Source organism: Oncorhynchus clarkii, chromosome 29 (genome assembly GCF_045791955.1).
Source record: "Oncorhynchus clarkii lewisi isolate Uvic-CL-2024 chromosome 29, UVic_Ocla_1.0, whole genome shotgun sequence".
Taxonomy (NCBI): Eukaryota; Metazoa; Chordata; class Actinopteri; order Salmoniformes; family Salmonidae; genus Oncorhynchus; species Oncorhynchus clarkii.
Genome location: NC_092175.1, coordinates 1,379,633 through 1,403,085, shown reverse-complemented (window position 1 = coordinate 1,403,085; position 23,453 = coordinate 1,379,633). Strand labels below are relative to the sequence as shown.

Here is a 23,453-nt window from a genome sequence, read left to right as displayed (position 1 = left end):
AGGACCCCGGTCGGAGACCATGTCAACTGGGAGTCCATGATCCGGAAGACGTGCTGCACCATGAGCTGGGCCATCTCTTTGGCAGAGGGTAGCTTGGGGAGAGGAATGAAATGGGCGGCTTTGGAAAACCAGTCCACTACTGTCAGGATGGCGGTGTTGCCATCAGACGGGGGGGAGACCCGTGAAGAAGTCCAGGGATAGGTGAGACCAGGGATGGTGATGGACAGGCACTTGCTGAGGAGTCTTGTTCTGTGCAATGATCGTGCAGGCAGCGACAAACAAGGAGACATCCAGAATCATGGTAGGCCACCAAAAGCGTTGACAGCGTCAGGAACAAACATCCGGTTATCAGCCCCCCCGGAGTTCGGCTGGGAACGCTGCGCCTCACGGACCTATTCCCCAACTGAGTGCTGTCGCCAGGCACAAGGTGAAAAAGATGGTCTCAGGGTACGAGAGTGTAGCCGCGGGGCTAAAGCGGCGTGACAGCGCATCCTGCTTGATATTACTGGATCCTGTAGCAGAGGGAGAAGTTAAACTGTGTGAAAAGCAGGGCCCACCTAGCTTGCCTGGATTTGAGATGCTTGGCAGTGCGGAGATTTTCCAGGTTCTTTGTGAATCATCCACACAATGAATGAATGTTCCACCCTCTCCAACCAGAGTCTCCATGCCGTCTTCATCGCGAGGATCTCACGATTCCAACATTGTAATTCCCCCCATGGCGTTGAGGCGATGGGAGAAGGCGCATGGATGTAACTTGAGGTCCAGGGCTGAACGCTGAACGCTCCACTCCGATACCCGAAGCGTCGGCCTCTACCATGAACTGACGGGATGGGTCAGGATGAACCAATATGGGAGTTATGGGGAAGCAGTGTTTGAGGTCCCTGAACGCCCGGTCAGTAGCTGGGGATCACATGAATGGAACCTTGGGAGAGGTGAGTGCATACAGGGGAGAAGCCAGGGTGTTGTAACCCCAGATAAAGTGGCAATAAAAGTTGTCAAATACCACGAAACTACACTCTGGACGTAGGCTGGGGCCAATCCACCACCGCTCTCACCTTCCCGGGATCCATCTGTACATTCTCTGCAGAGATGATGTAACCAAGGAAGGTGATGATGGAGCGATGGAATTCGCATTTCTCCGCTTTCACAAAAAGCTGGTTCTCCAGGAGGCACTGGAGGACCTGTCAGATATGAAGCTCGTGTTCTTGGGCTGAGTGGGAGAAAATGAGGATATCGTCAATGTAGGCGAAGACAAACTGGTTCAACATGTCGCAGAGAAAATCATTAACCAGGGCCTGGAACACAGCTGGGGCATTGGTTAGGCCAAATGGCATGACCAGATATTCATAGTGACCGCTATTCGCACCAGATGGTAGGCATTCCGCAGGTCGAACTTGAATAAAACGGTGGCCCCCTGGAGCGTCTCGAAGGCTGAGGAAATGAGTGGTAGCTGGTAGCGGTTCTTCACAATGATGTCATTGAGGCCCTGGTAGTCGATTAGCCTGGTGCAGCGGGGGAGGCAGAAGGACGAATACACCTTGCAACTAGGGAATCCTCAATGTAAGTTTCCATAGCCTTGGTCTCCGGACACGACAGAGAGTACAGTCGTCCCCGGGACATTTGATTTATTGATATTTTTATCAATTTAAGTATTTGTGCTGTTGAATGAAAGACATGTTTCTTATTTAAGATGTATATCCTAGTTTAGATATAGTGAAATAGTTTTTCCCCACTTACAGAAGAGGGAACTCAACAATGTATAATCTTTACACAACTTGAGAAAGACATGGCATGTCATTCTTGTCTGTGCCAAGAGCCAGAGAAGGATGCAACAGTCCTGTCAATCGTCCTTGTGCTCCCAGCTATTTCTAAAAGTAAGTCATGCATTCCTGGCCAGGTAAAGTCATATTTGATAGTACTGCTGCATTAAGGACAGAATGTACAGTCATTTTCTATGGCATGGTTAGATGGCTGGGTCATCGCTCATTCTCCTTTTGTAATGTTTTTCTGTTGTATGAATATTGATCTTATCACAGGGGTGGCCAACTCCAATAAGCTACCACAGGCAAGACAATTCTGATATTTTTTTCACTTAATTGCTCTTTTGACCAATCACATCAGATCTTTTCCAGATCTGATCTGATTGCTCAAAAGAGCAATTAGTGGAAAAAATATCAGAATTTCGCTGCTTGTGTAAAAGCAGCCTTAGAGAACTATAGGAGTACATGGGATGAGGTAGAGGCTGAAAGCTGTGGCTAGCGATCAATTGTTGATAAACAAACAATCCAACTTTACTCGGTGTGGCGGCGTTTCGGCATGGCTGTGCTGTGACTGGGTCAGAGATGGTAGGAGATAGTGATGGAGAAGAAAGTGAAGCAAGTATGGAGCATAGTGGGACAAATAAAGAGGGGGGGTAAGAAGGATGAAAAGAAAGCGGGAGAGAAAGGGAATAAGGGGTTTGAAGGGAAGTGAGAGGTCTATGGACGTTTGAGGAGAGCAACATAGTTTCCAACGCTAGCGACAGTTCGGAGGTAGAAAATGCAGAGGAAGGGCAAGATAAGTTGTGAGGGGAGCATGGAGGTGAGGAGGAGCATAACGTGATTCTGAAGTTTAGGGAGGAAGGGGGAGTTGGGGGCGATGAGTCCGATAAAGTTGACGGCTGTGATAAAAGAGTTGATTGGGGAAGTTGTAAAGTGTTAAGATGGGAGCTTGTTGGTGTTCTGTAAGGACATGGCGCAGAGGGAAAAAGCTCTCAAGGTGTAAGGTAGTGTCGAGCAGCTAGACTGATCAAGCAGAGAAGCAGTGGATTAATTAAAGGGGTGATAACAGGAGTGCCTGTGAGTATTAGCACTAAAGAGGTAAGCGACAACTTGAGAGGAGGCGTTCTAAGTCAAATCAAATCAAAGATGATTTGTCACGTGAGCCGAATACAACAGGTCTAACCAATAGTGCAAAAAAGGTATTAGGTGAACAATAGGTAAGTAAAGAAATAAAGGCTATGTACAGTAAAAAATACAGGCTATATACAGTAGCGAGGCTATAAAAGTAGTGAGGCTACATACAGATACTGGTTAGTCAGGCTGATTGAGGTGGTATGTACATGTAGATATGGTTAAAGTGACTATGCATATATGATGAACAGAGAGTAGCAGTAGCGTAAAAGAGGGGTTGGCGGGTGGTGTGTGGCGGGACACAATGCAGATAGCCTAGTTAGCCAATGTGCGGGAGTACTGGTTGGTCGGCCCAATTGAGGTAGTATGTACATAAATGTATAGTTAAAGTGACTGTGCATATATGATAAACAGAGAGTAGCATCAGCGTAAAAGAGGGGTTGGGGGGGGCTCACAATGCAAATAGTCTGGGTAGCCATTTGATTAACTGTTCAGGAGTCTTATGGCTTGGGGGTAAAAACTGTTGAGAAGCCTTTTTGTCCTAGACTTGGCACTCCGGTACCGCTTGTCATGCGATAGTAGAGAGAACAGTTTATGACTGGGTTGGCTGGGATCTTTGACAATTTTTAGGGCCTTCCTCTGACACCGCCTGGTGTAGCGGTCCTGGGTGGCAGACAGCTTAGCCCCAGTGATGTACTGGGCCATACACACTACCCTCTGTAGTGCCTTGCGGTCAGAGACCGAGCAATTGCCGTACCAGGCAGTGATGCAACCAGTCAGAATGCCCTCGATGTTGCAGCTGTAGAACCTTTTGAGGATCTCAGGACCTATGCCAAATCTTTTTAGTTTACTGAGGGGGAATAGGCTTTGTCGTGCCCTCTTCACGACTGTCTTGGTGTTCTTGGACCATTCTAGTTTGTTGTTGATGTGGACACCAAGGAACTTGAAGCTCTCAACCTGCTCTACTACAGCCCCGTCGATTAGAATGGGGGCATGCTCGGTCCTCCTTTTCCTGTAGTCCACAATCATCTCCTTAGTCTTGGTTACATTGAGGGATAGACCTCCTCCCTATAGGCTGTCTTGTCGTTGTCGGTGATCAGGCCTACCACTGTTGTGTCGTCTGCAAACTTAATGATGCTGTTGGGGCCGTGCCTGGCCATGCAGTTGTGGGTGAACAGGGAGTAAAGGAGGGGACTGAGCACGCACCTCTGGGGAGCCAGGATTCAGTTGCAGTGGGAGGTGTTTAGTCCCAGGATCCTTAGCTTATTGATGAGCTTTGAGGGTACTATGGTGTTGAACGCTGAGCTGTAGTCAATGAATAGCATTCTCACATAAGTGTTCCTATTGTACAGGTGGGAAAGGGCAATGTGGAGTGCAATAGAGATTGCATCATCGGTGGATCTCTTTGGGCGGTATGCAAATTGTTGTGGGTCTAGGGTTTCTGGGATAATGAAGTTGATGTGAGCCATGACCAACCTTTCAAAGCACTTCATGGCTTCGGTCGTGAGTGCTACGGGTCTGTAGTCATTTAGGCAGGTTGCCTTTGTGTTCTTGGGCACAGGGACTATGGTGGTCTGCTTGAAACACGTTTGTATTACAGACTCAATCAGGGACATGTTGAAAATGTCAGTGAAGACACCTGACAGTTGGTCAGCACATGCTCGCAGCACACGTCCTGGTAATCCGTCTGGCCCAGCAGCATTGTGTAAATTGACTGATTTTACATCGGCTACGGAGAGCGTGATCATACAGTCATCCGGAACAGCTGATTCTCTCATGCATGTTTCAGTGTTATTTGCCTCAAAGCGAGCATAGAAGTAGTTTAGCTTGTCTGGTAGGCTTGTGTCACTGGGCAGCTCTCGGCTGTGCATCCCTTTGTAGTCTGTAATAGTTTGCAAGCCCTGCCACATCCAATGAGCATCAGAGCTGGTGTAGTGCGATTTGATCTTAGTCCTGTATTGACTCTTTGCCTATTTGATGGTTCGTCTGAGGACATTTCTAATAAGCTCTCAGGTTAGAGTCCCGCTCCTTGAAAGCGGCAGCTCTAGCCTTTATCTCAATGCGGATGTTGCCTGTAATCCATGGCTGCTCGTTGGAGTTTGTACGTACGGTCACCGTGGGGACGATATCATCGATGCACTTATTAATGAAGCCAATGACTGATGTGGTGTTCTCCTCAATACCATCGGAGGAATTCCGGAACATATTCCAGTCTGTGCTAGCAAAACAGTGCTCTAGATTAGCATCTGCTTAATCTGACCACTTTTTTATTGATCGAGTCACTAGAACTCCCTGCTTTATTTTTGTTTGTAAGCAGGAATCAGGAGGATATAAGAATGGTCAGATTTGCCAAATGGAGGGTGAGGGAGAGCTTTGTATGCGTCTCTCTGTGTGTGTAAAGGTGGTCCAGAGTTTTTTTCCCTCTGGTTGCAAATTTAACATGCTGATAGAAATATGATAAAACAAATTTAAGTTTCCCTGCATTAAAGAACCCGGCCACTAGGAGCGCAGCATCTGGTTTGCTTATGGCGGAATACAGCTCATTGAGTGCGATCTTAGCGCCAGCATCAGTCAGTGGTGGTATGCAGACAGTTACGAAAAATACAGATAAACTATCTAGGTAAATAGTGTGGTCTACAGCTTATCATGAGATACTCTACCTCAGGCAAGCAAAACCTTGAGACTTCCTTATATATCGTGCACCAGCTGTTATTTATAAAATGTATAGTTTGCTGCCTCTTGTCTTACCAGACTCCGCTGTTCTGTCCAGCCGATACAGCGTATAACCAGCCAGCTGTATGTCGATAATGTCAACGTTCAGCCAGGACTCTGTGAAGCATAAGATATTACAGTTTTGAATGTCCTTTTGGTATTTTAATCTTCCGCGTAGGTCAGAGATTTTGTTTTCCAAAGATTGCACGTTTGCTAGCAGAATGGAAGGAAATGGGGGTTTATTCAATCGCCTACAAATTCTCAGAAGGCAGCCTGCACTCTGGCCCACTTCTCTTCTCTTCTCCACCTTCTCTTCATGCAAATGATGGGGATCTGGGCCTGTTTCTGCAAAAGCAGTATATCGTTCACATCGGGCTCGTTAAACTCGTTAAAAGAATAAAAGGATTCTGCCAGTCTGTGGTGACTAATCGCAGTTCTGATACCCAGAAGTTATTTTCGGTCATAAGCAGCAACAGTATATAAAAAATTATTTACAAACAAGGCAAAGAAACAAACCAAAAAAAAACAATTGGTTAGGAATACGTAAAACATCAGCCTTGTTCTCTGGCGCCATCTTGTTATTGGAGTTGGGGCGAGGTAAGGTCGGCGCAACAGATGAGCGTAGGAGCCTGTTGGAGACAAAGCCGATTAACAGCACAGCCCCTCTCACAGCATAGAATGAACACATATACAGTACGTTTGGACACAAGCGGGCAGGTGATGAAAAGTAAATGGCCATAAACACACACCTGAATCCAGTGAACTTTTTCAAATGTATTTTATTTCACCTTGATTTAACCAGGTAGGCTAGTTGAGAACAAATTCTAATTTGCAACTGCGACCTGGCCAAGATAAAGCAAAGCAGTGAGACACATAAAACAACACAGAGTTACACATGGAATAAACAAACATACAGTCAATAATACAGTAGAAAAAGTATATATACAGTATGTGCAATTGAGAAAGGATAAGGGAGGTAAGGCAATAAATAGGCCATGGTGGATTTGGGTGAAGGAGAAATGGGGGGGTATGGACGAGTTGCTGTGGGGGGTGGAGGGCTGTTGATCGGGGTAGGGGTAGCCAGGTGGAAAGCATGGCCAGCCGTAGAAAATAGCTTATTGAAATTCTCAATTATAGTGGATTTATCAGTGGTGACAGTGTTTCCTAGCCTCAGTGCAGTGGGCAGCTGGGAGGAGGTGCTCTTATTCTCCATGAACAATACAGTGTCCCAGAACTTTTTTTAGTTTGTGCTACAGGATGCAAATTTCTGCTTGAAAGAGCTAGCCTTAGCTTTGCTCACTGCCTGTGTATATTGGTTCCTGACTTCTCTGAAAGGTTGCATATCACGGGGGCTATTCGATGCTAATGCAGAACGCCACAGGATGTTTTTGTGCTGGTCAATGGCAGTCAGGTCTGGAGAGAACCAAGGGCTGTATCTATTCCTGATTCAATATTTTTTGAATGGGGCATGCTTATTTAAGATGGTGAGGAAGGCACTTTTAAAGAATAACCAGGCATCCTCTACTGACGGAATGAGGTTAATATCCTTCCAGAATACCCGGATCAGGTCGATTAGAAAGCCCTGCTCGCTGAAGTGTTTTAGGGGGCGTTTAAAAGTGATGAGGTGTGGTCGTTTGACTGCAGACCCATTACGGATGCAGGCAATGAGGCAGTGAGCGCTGAGATCTTGGTTGAAAACAGCAGAGGTGTATTTGGAGGTTGGTTAGGATGATATCTATGAGGGTGCCCGTGTACCTGGTGGGTTCATTGATAAATTGTGTGAGATTGAGGGCATCAAGCTTAGATTTTAGGGCGGCCAGGATGTTAAGCATGCCCCAGTTTAGGTCACCTAGCAGCACGAGCTCTGAAGATAGATGGGGGGCAATCAATTCACATATGCTGTCCAGGGCACAGCTGGGGGCAGAGGGTGGTCATGTCAGAGACGCAAACTCGGTCTCAACCTTTAAGTCTCTACTGAAGACTCATCTCTTCAGTGGGTCATGTGATTGAGTGTAGTCTGGCCCAGGAGTGGGAGGGTGAACGGAAAGGCTCTGGAGCAACGAACCGCCCTTGCTGTCTCTGCCTGGCCGGTTCCCCTCTTTCCACTGGGATTCTCTGCCTCTAACCCTATTACAGGGGCTGAGTCACTGGCTTACTGGGGCTCTCTCATGCCGTCCCTGGAGGGGGTGCGTCACCTGAGTGGGTTGAGTCACTGATGTGGTCATCCTGTCTGGGTTGGCGCCCCCCCCCCTTGGGTTGTGCCGTGGCGGAGGTCTTTGTGGGCTATACTCAGCCTTGTCTCAGGATGGTAAGTTGGTGGTTGAAGATATCCCTCTAGTGGTGTGGGGGCTGTGCTTTGGCAAAGTGGGTGGGGTTATATCCTTCCTGTTTGGCCCTGTCCGGGGGTGTCCTCGGAATGGGCCACAGTGTCTCCTGACCCCTCCTGTCTCAGCCTCCAGTATTTATGCTGCAGTAGAAGTTTATGTGTCGGGGGGCTAGGGTCAGTTTGTTATATCTGGAGTACTTCTCCTGTCCTATTCGGTGTCCCGTGTGAATCTAGGTGTGCGTTCTCTAATTCTCTCCTTCTCTCTTTCTCTCTCTCGGAGGACCTGAGCCCTAGGACCATGCCCCAGGACTACCTGACATGATGACTCCTTGCTGTCCCCAGTCCACCTGGCTGTGCTGCTGCTCCAGTTTCAACTGTTATGCCTTAATATTATTCGACCATGCTGGTCATTTATGAACATTTGAACATCTTGGCCATGTTCTGTTATAATCTCCACCCGGCACAGCCAGAAGAGGACTGGCCATCCCACATATGCTCTCTCTAATTCTCTCTTTCTTTCTCTCTCTCGGAGGACCTGAGCCCTAGGACCATGCCCCAGGAATACCTGACATGATGACTCCTTGCTGTCCCCAGTCCACCTGACTGTGCTGCTGCTCCAGTTTCAACTGTTCTGCCTTATTATTATTCGACCATGCTGGTCATTTATGAACATTTGAACATCTTGACCATGTTTTGTTATAATCTCCACCCGGCACAGCCAGAAGAGGACTGGCCACCCCACATAGCCTGGTTCCTCTCTAGGTTTCTTCCTAGGTTTTGGCCTTTCTAGGGAGTTTTTCCTAGCCACCGTGCTTCTACACCTGCATTGCTTGCTGTTTGGGGTTTAAGGCTAGGTTTCTGTACAGCACTTTGAGATATCAGCTGATGTACGAAGGGCTATATAAATAAATTTGATTTGATTTGATTTGGTCTATAGCAAGTGGCAACGGTGAGACTTGTTTCTGGAAAGGTGGATTTTTAAAAGTAGAAGCTCAAATTGTAAGACAGAACTCTGAAAGCTATCTCTGCAGTAGATTGCAAAACCGTCCCCCTTTGGCAGTTCTATCTTGTCGGAAAATGTTATAGTTAGGGATGGACATTTCAGGGTTTTTGGTGGTCTTCATAAGCCAGGATTCAGACAAGGCTATGACATCCGGGTTGGCAGAGTGTGCTAAAGCATTGAAATAAACAAACTTAGGGAGGAGGCTTCTAATGTTAACATGCATGAAACCAAGGCTTGTACGGTTACAGAAGTCAATAAATGAGAGCACCTGGGAGTAGGAGTGGAGCTAGGCACTGCAGGGCCTGGATTAACCTCTACATCACCAGAGGAACAGAGTAGGATAAGGGTACGGCTAAAGGCTATCAGAACTGGTCGTCTAGTACATTCGGAACAGAGAGTAAAAGGAGCAGGTTTCTGGGCGCGATAGAATAGATTCAAGGCGTAATGTACAGACAAAGGTATGGTAGGATGTGAGTACATTAAAGGTAAACCTAGTCATTGAGTAATGATGAGAGAGATATTGTCACTAGAGATGTTTACACCAGGTGATGTCATCACATATGTGGGAGGTGGAACTAAATGGTTGGCTAAGGCATATTGAGCAGGACTAGAGGCTCTACAGTGAAATAAGGCAATAATCACTAACCAGGACTGTAATGGACAAGGCATATTGATATTAGGGAGAGGCATGCATAGCCGGGTGATCATAGGGGTCCAGTGAGTGGTTGGGCTGGCTGGAGACACAGCGATTCGGACAGCTAGCAGGCCGGGGCTAGCAAGCTAGCAGAAGCACCTTAGAGGGACATCTCGATGGAGGAAAGTCTGTTTTAGCCTCCGCATGCGGTGACGTCGATAGACCAGTCGTGATGGATTAGTAGGGTTCCGAGTAGCAGAGGGGCCCAAGAAATTGGCCGATGGATCTATTCAGCTAACAGTCCAATATGCTTTAGACAGCTGGCGGGCCGTGGCTAGCAGATGGGCATTTAGGAGACGTGGCGATGTAGGGGACAGGTGGCTACCCCCTCAAGCAGATTACGTCATAGTCCAGTCGTGAAGGATCGGCGGGGTTCCATGCCCCGTACCGGCAGTAGAAGGGGTCCGGGTATTGTAGCCCAGGAGTGGCTGATGGGCTAGCCGGGAGAATGGGCCTAGCATGGGCTAGCTCCAGGTTAATTGGTGCTTGCTTTGGGACAGATGTTAGCCAGGAGTAGTCACTCGGATAGCAGCTAGCTAGCTGCGATGATCCAGGTGAAAAGGTTCAGAGCTTGCGGTAGGAATCTGGGGATGCAGAGAGAAAATAGGTCCAGTATGCTCTGGTTTGAGTCGCGTTGTACAAACTGGCGAGAGCTTTCCGAGCTAAAGGTTAGCTGATGACCTCTAGCAGTGGTTAGCTGACTACTAGCTTGTAGCTAGTGAGCTGGCTAGCATCTGATGGGGGATTCCGGTTCCGAGGTAAATAAAAATACTTTAGAGAAGACAGATCCACACATTGGGTGAGGCGGGTTGCAGGAGAGTATTTTGAAGTTGAGGTTTAGAAAAAAATCTAAAAGATATGCGAAGACAAAGATATAAAACGATATATGCATGGGACACGACAAGACTAAGGTCAAAGACGTCTGACTGCTACGCCATCTTGGATCCATCTTGGACTTCTCGGTGTCTTTCCTGTATCTTTATTCACTAATGTCTCATATAGGCTGTATTTTATGTGTGAAGGGCACTTTGAAATATACCTTTTGTAATTATACTTGAATGACAATTTGTACAGTATGTAAACTCAGCAAAAAAATAAACGCCCTCTCACTGCCAACTGCGTTTATTTTCAGCAAACTTAACGTGAAAATATTTGTATGAGTATAACAAGATTCAACAACTGAGACATAAACTGAACAAGTTCCACAGACATGTGACTAACAGAAATGGAATAATGTGTCCCTGAACAAAGGGGAGGAGCGGGGTGGTCAAAATCAAAAGTTACAGTCAGTATCTGGTGTGGCCACCAGTTGCGTTAAGTTCTGCAGTGCATCTCCTCCTCATGGACTGCACCAAATTTGCCAGTTCTTGCTGTGAGATGTTACCCCACTCTTTCACCAAGGCACCTTCTGGTGGGAATGGCCCTAGCCCTCAGCCTCCGATCCAACAGGTCTCAGACATGCTCAATTGGATTGAGATCCGGGCTCTTCGCTGGCCATCGCAGAACACTGAAATTCCTGTCTTGCAAGAAATCACGTACAGAACGAGCAGTATGGCTGGTGGCATTGTCATGCTGGAGGGTCATGTCAGGATGAGCATGCAGGAAGGGTACCACATGAAGGAGAAGGATGTCTTCCCTGTAACGATTGCCTGCAATGACAACAAGCTCAGTCCGATGATGCTGTGACACACCGCCCCAGACCATGACGGACCCTCCACCTCCAAATTGATCCCGCTCCAGAGTACAGGCCTCAGTGTAACGCTCATTCTGTCGACGATAAACGCAAATCCGACCATCACTCCTGGTGAGACAAAACCGCGAAACAGTTTTCATAACTGTGACCTTAATTTCCTACCGTCTGTAAGCTGTTAGTGTCTTAATGACCATTCCACAGGTGCATGTTCATTAATTGTTAATGGTTCATTGAACAAGCATGTGAAACTGTTTAAACCCTTTACAATGAAGATCAGTGAATGTTATTTGGATTTTTAAGAATTCTTTGAAAGACAGGGTCCTGAAAAAAGTTTATATTTGTACATTGTAAAACTGGATGGATATCAGTTTGGCATTAAGATGATTCTTTCAACTGACTTTTTTCACATGTATCTATTTATATAAACTCAAACATGCATCTTTATACTGTATGTGTGTGGTAGAATATGCCTCCTCAAATGTTTGTTTCTTCTCAATGTGAAGGACAGTTGTTGGTATAACAAGGAGATTCCCCTTCAGTCCATTTCCAGTATGCAGTTTTGTTTGGGGTATTGGAACACCCCTTCTAGAGAACAGAAAGCAAGTGTGTTGACTGAAAAACGGATCTACTTCAGTATCTTGCACAATAGTGTCTCTGAGTCACTGGCTGCGCAGCCCAAATGGCACCTTAATACATTTACAGTGCACTACTTTTGTAGGGCTCAGGTCAGAAGTAGTTTATTATATAAAGCATAGGCTGCCATTTTGGGACGCAAGCAATGACTAGAGAAACGTGAAGCTCATCCTTGTTTTGACCCTATGCTGTTCTTTAGAAAAAATATAATTCACATTATATTCATTGAACACAAACTCATCAGTCCAGGTCTGTGGTCTGCCTGTTGGGACTGTGAGCAGCACAAAAAAAGAATTTCCGTGGCCGTAATAAACAAAGCCTGGGGATCCACAGTTGAAGTATGTTGTCACGTTCTGACCTTAGTTCCTTTTTTATGTCTTTGTTTTAGTATGGTCAGTGCGTGAGTTGGGGTGGGCAGTCTATGTTCTTTTTTCTATAATTTGGGATTTCGGTGTTTGGCCTGGTATGGTTCTCAATCAGAGGCAGCTGTCAATCGTTGTCCCTGATTGAGAACCATACTTAGGTAGCCTGGTTTCACCTTTGAGTTGTGGGTGATTATTTTCTGTTCAGTGTTTTTTCAGCACCATACAGGACTGTTCGTTTGTCGTTTTATTTTGTTCAGTGTTCATTACGTTATTAAAAATATGAACACTTACCACGCTGCGCATTGGTCCTCTTCTTCCACCTACGACGAGCGTTACATATGGGACATATTATGTAAAACTAACCGATCTTGTCAGGGGAAAATAAAGGAAAATGTATTAAATATATATTTTATATATTTAGGGGAAAAAAAGGGGTTTTGGAAATGATGCAGACAAATGATGGAATTCACAATCTGCAATATAAAAGCTGATATACCCCCATAGAGTTGATATATTTTTATCAACACTTGACCCTAAATAATGGACTGACTTGGTAAGGTAGAGGGGGAGAGAACATTTTATTTTCCGAGCACACCAAAACAATATTGTATTGTGAACTCCTACTTCCTCCCCGTACGATGGACTAATATATTCTGTTCTATTAATGTTGAAAGTCTCACTGAAAATAAAGCTCTATAAAGATATGCTGACTTAGAAGCGTAGTCAATTATTAGTTCACATGGATAACACATTTGGTTTATTTCATATTGGATAATGTCACACATTCACAAACCATGCTCCAAAAAGGCCACATGTATTCTGGTGGCATGCAGTGAAGTACTAGGCTATGTTTGTTTCCCGTATATGTGGAAAAGTAGTGTTAACTGAGTGATGGTGGAAGAATATTTTTTATAACCCTCAATGTAGCCATATTTAAACGGTCTGTACATGCAACATCCCTTTCTGAGCATATTCTCAGTAGGAACAAATATTGGAGTTTGTCCTGTTGAGATCTGTATGTATTGTCCAAACAAAAGAATCTCAAACAAATTAACAAAATATACTGCACTTTTCAGTCTTCGGAAAATTCACGACAACACAAAAATGAATATGAAAAACATTTCCCAGAAACAAATTATACAAAAACTTGTAATGCAACAGTAATATCTCTATATTTGACCTCGAACCTGAAGTTTTGATGGGCAGGGAAATTGCATAGCATTTCTTCATTCCATTCATGACGCAAAGTCAATAAGGCATTGTGAAAAGGCAAAATGCACATTTGTCAAACAGTTTTTTCTATCTGGAAAGATATGTCATTAACCATACATCTACTAGTGTAGCATACAATGCCTCCAAAGTATTCACACCCCTCGACTTTTTCCACATGTTGTGTTACAGTCTTTGTCCTCAAAGAGGAACAATGTTTTTTTGACATTTTTACAAATGAATAAAAAATGAAAAGCTGAAATGTTGAGCCAATTATTCAACCTCTTTTATGGCAAACCTAAAGTTCAGGAGTAAAACTTTGCTGAACAAGTCACAAGATGCATGCACGCACTGTGTGCAATAAGTATTTAACATGATTTTTGAATGACGACCTCGTCTCTGTACCCCACACATACAATTACTTGTAAGGTCCCTCAGTTGAGCAAGGAGGTTTTCCAGTGCCTCACAAAGAAGGGCACCTATTGGTAGATGGGTAAAAAAAAGAAGCAGACATTGAATATCCTTTTTAGCAAAGTTATTCATTACACTTTGGATGGTGGATCTATACACCCAGTCAGTACAAAGTTAAAGGCGTCCTTTCTACCAGAGTTTAATGGCTGTGATAGGAGAAGACTGAGGATGAATCAACAACATTGTAGTTACTCCACAAAACTAACCTAAATGACAGAGTGAAAATAACTAAGCCTGTACAGGATACAAATATTCAAAACATGCATCCTGTTTGCAATAAAGCACTAAAGTAAAACTACCAAAATATGTGTCAAAGAAATGTAATTTATGTCCTGAATACAAAGCGTTATGTTTGGGGCATATCCAACACATCACTGAGTACCACTCTTCATATTTTCAAGCATGGTGGTGGCTGCATCATGTTATGGGTATGCTTGTCATCAGCAAGGACTACAGTTTTTTTGGGGAAAATAAATAAATAAATGGAATAGAGCACAGAGGAATAGAGGAAAACCTGGTTCAGTCTGCTTTCCAACAGACACTGGGACACAAATACAGCTTTCAGCAGGACAATAACCTAAAACAAAAGTCCATAAATACACTGGAGTTGCTTACCAAGATGACATTGAATGTTCCTGTGTAGCCTAGTTACAAGACTAGTTGCAAGACTTGAAAATGGCTGTCGAGCAATGACAACAACTAACTTGTACAATCCAGCTGCACGTAGCTCTTGGAGACTTACCCAGAAAGACTCACAGCTGTCAAAGATGATTCTAACATGTATTGAGTCAGGGGTGTGAATACTTATGTAAATCATATCGCTTTTTCATTTTCAATAAATTTGCTACAATTTCAAAAAACATGTTTTCACCTTGTCATTATGGGTATTGTGTGTAGATTGGTGAGAATGTTTATATTGAATCCTTTTAGAATTTAGGATGTAACAAAATGTGGAACAAGTCAAGGGGTATGAATACTTTCTGAAGGTACTGCATTTCAAGAGGGTCCTGTTGTATTGGCTAGCATCACCTTTTCGCTTCCTTCAAGTCTTCTTTCTTGGAATGATGCGTCATCACACTTTGTCCATTCAAAGTTCAACTTGGCCGGCTTATAGAGAATAGGGGTCCACATCTAGGCTATGGACTTTTCTTAAGAGGTCAATGGGTGACGCCAACTACCTAGGTCAGTAATTAACTGAAAATAAACGGGTCTGCATGTAGGCATCTATTTCCTTTTTAGGATCTTAAAACAATAAAACCTCGACATACAGGCAAACTATATCATCCACTTAAAAGTGATTTAACAAGTCACGTCAAGATGCCCACATGAAGTTCATGATTGCCATTTGGGTAAGTGCAAAAATAATAGGCTGACAAAGTTTGGAACAAAAGTGAAATGAACAAAGGCGCAGAGGAAGAGTCACTGTGCATGAAGTGTGACAACCTCGAACTAAGTCACCATACGTCCTCCTAACACTGAGGCCTGTAGCCGCTGAGCTGAGGCATGTAGCTAGGGTCAGGGCCTGGCTGTCCGTCAGGTGACTGACCCTCCTCTGTGGGTGTGGTCTGCTGAAAGTCCTCCTCCAGGGGGCAGAACCGGCGCAAAGCCAACCCCTGCTTCTTCATCTCCATCTGGTTCAAGTCCTCCAGGTCTCCGCTGTCGCCATTGTTCCCCCCAGGCAAGCGCCCGAAGTAGGGGTTCCGCAGGTAGCGCTGTGACTCGGGGCCCTCCGGGTGCTCCTCGCTGTCCAGCAGGGGTTGGGTGGACTCGGAGCGGGTGAAGCTGGGCGTCTGGGACGAGCCGGACTGGGGGAGAGGGCAGGGGGTCTGGCCCTTGTAGCCGCAGGATGCCACCACCGACGAGTACTGGACGGTGCTGGCTGTAGTCTGGCCCTCGTCGCCGCCCTCGTCGCTGTCTGAGACGCTCTGGTGAGGCGATGACAGGCAAGAGGAGCCGCCGATGCCGCTGCTATGCTCCTCCGACAGGTATTTGTCCTTTTTGAGCGGCAGGCCTGCCTTGTCCTCCTCACACAGAGACTTCCTGTCAAACACGTCCACCTCTACAATACTCACGTCACCCAGCGCGCTCTCCTTAGGAATGTCAGCCTGGAACAAAAAGGGAGGGTTAAGTCAAGTCAAGTTCTCTTTAAAGTGCATGTCACATCTATGTGAAGGTGAACCAAAGTGTATATTCGTCAAATCCGTCATGATTTATGTATTGTAACAAGCCCACAGTGTTTCCTTAAAGATGTACTATGCAGAAATGGCTCCGCCATTTCCTGGTTGCTAAAATTCTAATAGTTCGCCTAATTTCAGTTCATGTACCATGACATGCAAGTCAAGTGTAGAGAATCATTGTACCATCTAAACCACTGTGAAATATATTTTCCAAAATATTGTATTTTCAACTGGTGTAGAAAGCAGAAAGTAAGACACAAAAACAAAACTTAGAAATAGCATAGAAATAGAGCACATAGAACAGTGCCAACAGAAATTGTATTTGTATTCCATTATTTTTAATTTGTATTAGGATATTGAATTTGTAATGCACAAATTGAATCGTTGAATTAACACACTGAACTTGTATTTCATGATTTGAAACTGAATTAAGTGAATATTGTATTCAGTTTTAAAATGTATTTAAATTTAATTGAATATTCAAATCCAATATTTATATATTCAGTTTCAATATGGTAGATATTACATTCATTGTCTGTGTATGCATTCCGATTCAGTTTTCAAATTCAGATTCAAAACCAGAGACAACATGCTGAGACTTTGCCAGCTAAGAAAAGTAGAGAAGAACCGGATACAATTAAATGCTCACTGTGGTAAACAGAAGTTTCTGGCGGTTTCTGAAGCAAATGTGGCATGTAGAATTTATTTTCTTCCTATGAATTTGGCTGTAGTGTTTGAACCGCTTCGGTTATGATCCCATTCAAGAAATAGGCCACCATAAAAATACAGTTGATTAGCCCTGTCATAGACATAAGGATAGACGTTCCACTCCCGATTTAATCTTGCTCTTTCGAACTAGGTCTCCTGCATGTCACAAGACTGTGTTAGCCCACTTAGCTAAAGCCCAAATGGATCAGTTCTGGAAGCTAACACAAGTCTTCACGTCTCCGGTAAGGTTACTCGTCAAAAGAGCCTGATTCATCGAACCATCTCGGTTACATTTCACCCCTCTGACCTCATACTTAGAGATCATGGAACCAATACAACTTGTGGCGAAATCCTGCATGGAGCCTTCACCATGCGCTGCCACTTTAAGAGCTCATCAGCAGTCAGGAAGGAGGAAATAAATAAACAGCTCTTCAGGCTCTCTGTGTGGAGCTCCTGGTTGGCACGGCAGTTGGACAGTGTGTGTAACGCTACAGAAGTCTTGTTTATTTTCAGCGTGCTTAGTTGTAAAGTGTTTAAGTCAATCTGCAGTGTTACCACCCTAGGTCATGGTTGTAATCTTTTGGGACCGCTCCTGTCTCTGTTCACATGGAGTATTTTTTAGTTTGACCTCTTTTCTTCTCAAAATTCCGTGGTATCCAATTGGTAGTTAGTCTTGTCTCGTCGCTGCATCTCCCATACGGACTCGGGAGAGGCGCAGGTCGAGAGCTGCGCGTCCTCAGAAACGCAACACAACCCAACCAAGCCACACTGCTTCTTGACACAATGCCCACTTAACCCGGAAGCCAGCTGCACCAATGTGTCAGAGAAAACACTGTGACTGCACTGTGTACGCAGGTACGCGATGGGACAAGGATATCCCTGCCGGCCAAACCCTCCCCTAACCCGGACGATGCTGGGCCAATTGTGCACAACCCCATGGGTCTCCCGGTCGCGGCCGGCTGCGACAGAGTCTGGACTCGAACCCAGAATCTCTAGTGGCACAGCTAGCACTGCGATGCAGTGCCTTAGACCACTGCACCACTCAGGAGGCCTAGCAGTAGCAACATTGTTGCCAAGCTTTGAAAAACAAACCATCAGGTGTATCAGATGGACAGACAGTGCAACTGTAAGCCTGAAGTCAACAGCTAAGACCCCCCCCCCCCCTCTCGCTCTCCTTTTCCCCTCTATCCCTCCAGTGTCTTTCACTGCAGCAGACTTTTTTTGTAGTTGGTGTGACATTTTAGTTAAAGGAAGTTTGCGTAAGAGTTGATATTGTGTAGGACTATTAACATTTGGCCGAGAAGATTTTTGTGACATTTTAAGGCCTTTATTTTGTCTATGAACTCACACCCCCACACACCCATTCATACCCCCCTCACTATATAGGTAATACACTACACTGGAAGTCCTCGAATGTTGATGACTGGATTCTTTCTTGTCAATTGTTTCTATGAAGTTGCCGTTAAATTGCTCTGCCATTATTATTGTATGAGGTATTATTGGTGGGGTTACCCCTGTGCTGTGATGTGTGTTTTTATATGGTGTGTCTTATCTTTTCTCTCCACTGGCTATCTGGCCAACAGGCTACACTCTAGGCAGTCTCTTCTGCTGATGTGTGTGTCTGGTAGTGGTACTCCATCTATCCTACTCTTCTCCTTTCAACAGGGTTAATACCTGCCTGGCGCCCGAACAAAATCTCTTTTTACCCCCCCTCTAACAATACCGCTACAGAATTGGAGCCCAAACAGGGGCTTGAAAAGAAAAACACCCATGACACCGCCCACACAAAGCTGAATCATGTCTTTTGTTGGAACCCCATACTGTGTCAATGTGGACACTGGGTTTCTTTCATTGTGGAAGGACTCGATGGTGTAATGGAGTTGGAGAGCACTGGTCCTTATCCTTAGGCTTCAGGCTCAGCTATTACTTCTCCGCCATTACCTTCCCCTCAACCTCTTCCTGTTACCTTGCCCAGACAGACTGGGAGAGGTGTCTCTGTGCTCACTGGACAAAGGGAACAACAATGGACACACACCCATCATAGTTTGACAATGCAGGGGAATTCCATTCGCAAACTCAGTGAAAGTGTGGAGGCTGATCAGAAAGATGTGCTGCCGAGGTTGGCTCACCTCCCCCGTCAAATGGAGGAAAACCAACAACAAACTGCTCAGAGAAAGAAATATTTGCTAGATTCTCTGAAGCAGGATGTTCAATGGAAAATGCAAAGTTTCAAAACACTCATAGAAACTAACAATCTTGTCATAATCTACATTGAGGAGGAACAAAAACAGAGAGCAGAGGAGTCAGCCTCTGTTGTGAAGGGAGTGTGTTCTTATCTGAAAGAGGTTATGAAGAACTCTCTGAGGGGAACTATTATTTTTGATTGAACAGACTCAAAAGGAGACCTGTAATGAGATGGAAAAAGCCACAGACCTTCAACTGGAGGAGCTGCACCAGGAGGTAATGCAGTGCTTTTCCCTTCTGGACAAATCCTCTGTACCTCCCTCAGGGTTTACCTCTGCCTCAGGCTCTGCCATTAAGGGAATAGGAACAGGTAGTACTACAAAAAACCCTCTGAAGATACTGTTAAACAACAGAACTCCCCTTGCCACTGTCATGCCTCCTCTAGAGCGCTCCCTCCCTATCAAACTACTTTTCCCCACTTTTGGCAGCCCAGAAGAGGATGTTGATCCACTGTTTCTCCTATCGGAGTGTAATGACTTCCTTTCTATCCTGCCCCTTACTGACTTGGAGGTTCTTGCTACCCTCCACATTGTTCTCCATGGTACAGCAAGAGACTGGTGGGAGATAGCTGGTGAACATGTGTCAACCTGGGAGGAGTTTCATAAACGATTCTAACCCTCTCTATTAGCATGAACTTGTCGGAGTCCAGGGTGAAGCAGAGCCAAACCGGGACTTTGGCTTCTCCTATCGAGTTATATGTAGGAGATGGAAGGCTGACATTACTGAGCAGGAGATGATCATTCATTCTCATTCTTAAGAACATGGTACCCCGCCTTGTCAGTCAACTTCGGGAATGTGTACAGAATGTGGATGATCTGGTGTCGTGGGACTCAGTTTGAGAAGGACTGGAAGCACTACCTACAAACTGAAAACCCTGTTCCCTCATCCCGGTATCCCAACAGCTCTACTGGGGCTAAACCGTCTTAGCCGTTTGTGCCCAAGATCCAAGACCAAAGTCCAGTGATGTGCTGGAGGTGTAAAGTCCAACATGCTCCAGGTTCTTGCCCCCTCTATGGCCAGCGAACCCGGCTATTACCGACAGCACAACTACAACAACTAACTTGTACAATCCAGCACAACTAGCTTTCTTATTCCAATTCCGCAACAACTATCGGATCCTCTGACTGTTATGGAAGGCCATAATCGACACAAGAGCAACTTACACCTTGATGTAGGAGCCCTGTGGCGAAATAGGGCATTACCTCACGAGGAGAACCTGGGAGGAAGGACTATTCTACTTGGCCAATGGAGAACCTACCACTCCTTTGGGCTGGATTGATATGAAAATAAAGCTGCATCATGTTATTATTAACCTCCTTGCATTTGCTGTGGTCCTTGGCCTGGAGCATTCCCGGCCTCATCCATCTCAACCTGGAAATGCACTGATTTCAGGCTGGCTCCTGCTACCTTACTCAGAGTCCTGGCTAGCTCAAGTAGAAGACAAGGACAGAGAAAATACAAAGAAAAGACAGACAAAAACAAGTTCCAACAGTGATGCCAGAGAACCCGGCTATCACCCTGCTTAAGGCCATACACCCCCCCCCCCCCCCCAAAGGTTGCTGAACCACTCAACCACCGTAAGAAGGGGTTGAAATTCCAATGGACCCCTGCATGCCAAAGTGCATTTAAAACATTCAAACACTCCTCCAGTGCTTGGACATCCTAACCTGAATGCTCACTTCATCATGTACACGGATGCAAGTAAACAGGACTTGGAGCAGTCTTGGCTCATCAAACAGGACCTGGAACAGAATAATTTCTTGCCTATGCAAGTCACACCCTTAATTCAGCCGAGAGGGATTATTCAACGACAAAGGGAGTGCGTCGCTGTGGTCTAGGCTTTGGAGAAATGGACTACTTGGAGGCGAAGGTCTTCACAGTTGTCACAGACCACGCTGCTCTGCAGTGGGTTCTGGCATCAGGCAAGACCAACGGCCATCTTATTCACTGGTCTATCAGACTTCAGAGGTTTGACTTCATCATTGAGTATCGCAAAGGAAAACTGAATGTTGTACCAGAAGCCTTTTCTTGGATTACAGAGGCTGTCAATGTTTGTCTTCCATTGTGCCGCACTTACACTACCGCTAAGTGTCTGGATGATGAGTGTGTGGAGAGCACGGCAGAATGATGCCGCCATCATGGTGATGATCATCAATTGTGGTGCGTCTGTCTGAAGACTCGAAGAGTCGCTTCAATGAGAAGTTCAGCATAATTCAGGATAAAGTGTATCGAAAAACTCCAAGAGGAGATGGAACACACAGCACCCATTACCGCGTCTTCATCCCCTCTACATTGAGTGACCAGATGATCTAAGCTTATCATGCCAACCCCATGAGTGGACCTTTCTGTTTACCACAGTGAGCGTTTGATTCTATCTGTTCTCTTCTACCTTTCCTGGCTGGCAAAGTACCAGGACGTTCTCTCTGGTTTTTCTAATCTGAATTTAGAGAACTGAATTTGAAAACTGAAACAATGCATTTGAGAAGTGGAATATATTGGTCCTATATTTAGGAGATGTAAGAAAGCTCAGGAAATATATATACACACACTACTGTTCAAAAGTTTGGGGTCACTTAGAAATGTCCTTGGTTTTGAAAGAAATGCAACAAAAAAAAATGGTCCATTAAAAAACATCAAATTGATCACAAATACAGTGTTGACATTGTTAATGTTGTAAATTACTACTGTAGCTGGAAACGGCAGATTTGTAATTCAATATCTACATAGGCGTACAGAGGCCCATTATCAGCAACTATCACTCCTGTGTTCCAATGTTAGCTAATTCAAGTTTATCATTTTAAAACGCTAACTGATCATTAGAAAACCCTTTTGCAATTATGTTAGCACAGCTGAAAACTGCAATAAAAAAAACTGGCCTTCTTTAGATTAGTTGAGCATCAGCATATGTGGGTTCGATTACAGGCTCAAAATGGCCAGAAACAAAGACCATTCTGCAGTTAGTAAAAGATAAGATTAGCATTCCTAAATTATTATTTTGTTGAAATATAATTGGATCTCTGAGAAATTAAGCTAATAGATTGCAACCAAATTGCCTATTGTAATTCAAATAATATTGAATATAGTACCCCACATCCGATTTGGACCAAACTTTTTCGAACAATGAGTAAGACAAGTAGAATGGAGCAGCGGCTCAGAGTACTCTCATCCTATATAATGTATTCTCTGTGAATTTGGTGATGTTTTCCCTCCAAGTTCATAGAAATTAGTCATTGAAATTGTTAGGTTTATGTCCCATCCTACATCTTGATATTACCAGGTTCTGACCCACCCCCAAACACGCACACAGAGAGTATCTCTCAGATTCCAACTGCTGATTCATGCTTGGACAATCAAATATTCTAAACCAGGGATCCCCAACTGGCAACCAGCGGCCCGAAATGTGGCACGCGGGTGAATTGTTGGACATAACGTAAAAACACCAGCAAATCAGCTCCAGCTCCAAGTGATCCCATAACGGAGAGAGATATGTGATCGTATACAAATGTAAGCTCATTATGTTTTAGTCAGGATCTGTTTGGACTTCTTGCGGTCAACTTGCAGTCTACAAATTATGTTCCAGCCCCCTGACCATACGCTGAATAAATAATTGGTCCGTGGCTGGATCTAGTTGATGATCCCTACTCTAAACTTACCAAAGAAAATGTCTGTTGATTGCCAATTTGAATATATGCAGTTTAAGGAATAAAGATTCATGAAACATGCGTTCTAGTGCAGTCATAAGATTCATGTATTAGCAATAACAGACTCATTAGGAGTTTTCATATGAGGATGCTGAGATCTAAATATTAGGGACATCATTAGTTCAGAAGGGAAAGGAATAGATAAGGAAATGGAGTCACAGTTTACGTCCAGAGTCATATTCCAGCCAAACAACGCAATGACTTAATGTTGAGTGAAATAGAGGCTCTGTGGGTACAGGTGCATTTACCACATTTCAAACCTATACTAGTTGGCTTCTGCTATAGGTCTAATGCTGATATGAAATAGCTTGATGTAATTTGTGAAATGTTGGATAAGGTACACTATATATTTCACAGAAGTATGTGGACATCCCTTCAAATTAGTGGATTCGGCTATTTCAGCCAAAGCCAGCCTGGCTGCCCCAGTCAACTGTAAGTGCCGTTATTGTGAATTGGAAAGCACGAAGAGTGTAAAAATCAGCAACACTCACTTCCAAGTTCCAAACTGCCTCTGGAAGAAATGCCAGCACAAGAACTGTTAGTCGGGAGCTTCATGAAATAGGTTTCCATGCAGCCACACACAAGCCTAAGATCACCATGCGCAATGCCAAGCCGGCTGGAGTGGT

At 44.8% G+C, this 23,453-nt stretch overlaps 1 protein-coding gene across 1 annotated transcript in view; it reads right to left on the bottom strand.

The window, feature by feature from the left end:
- Positions 1-13,059: 13,059 nt before the first annotated feature.
- Positions 13,060-23,453, bottom strand: part of LOC139388805 (interleukin-6 receptor subunit beta-like) — a 54,346-nt gene continuing 43,952 nt past the window's right edge. The window contains exon 16 of the mRNA XM_071135737.1: positions 13,060-16,102. Coding sequence (XP_070991838.1) covers positions 15,467-16,102 — 636 coding nt within the window. The 3' untranslated portion in view covers positions 13,060-15,466. The remainder of the gene's footprint in view (positions 16,103-23,453) is intronic.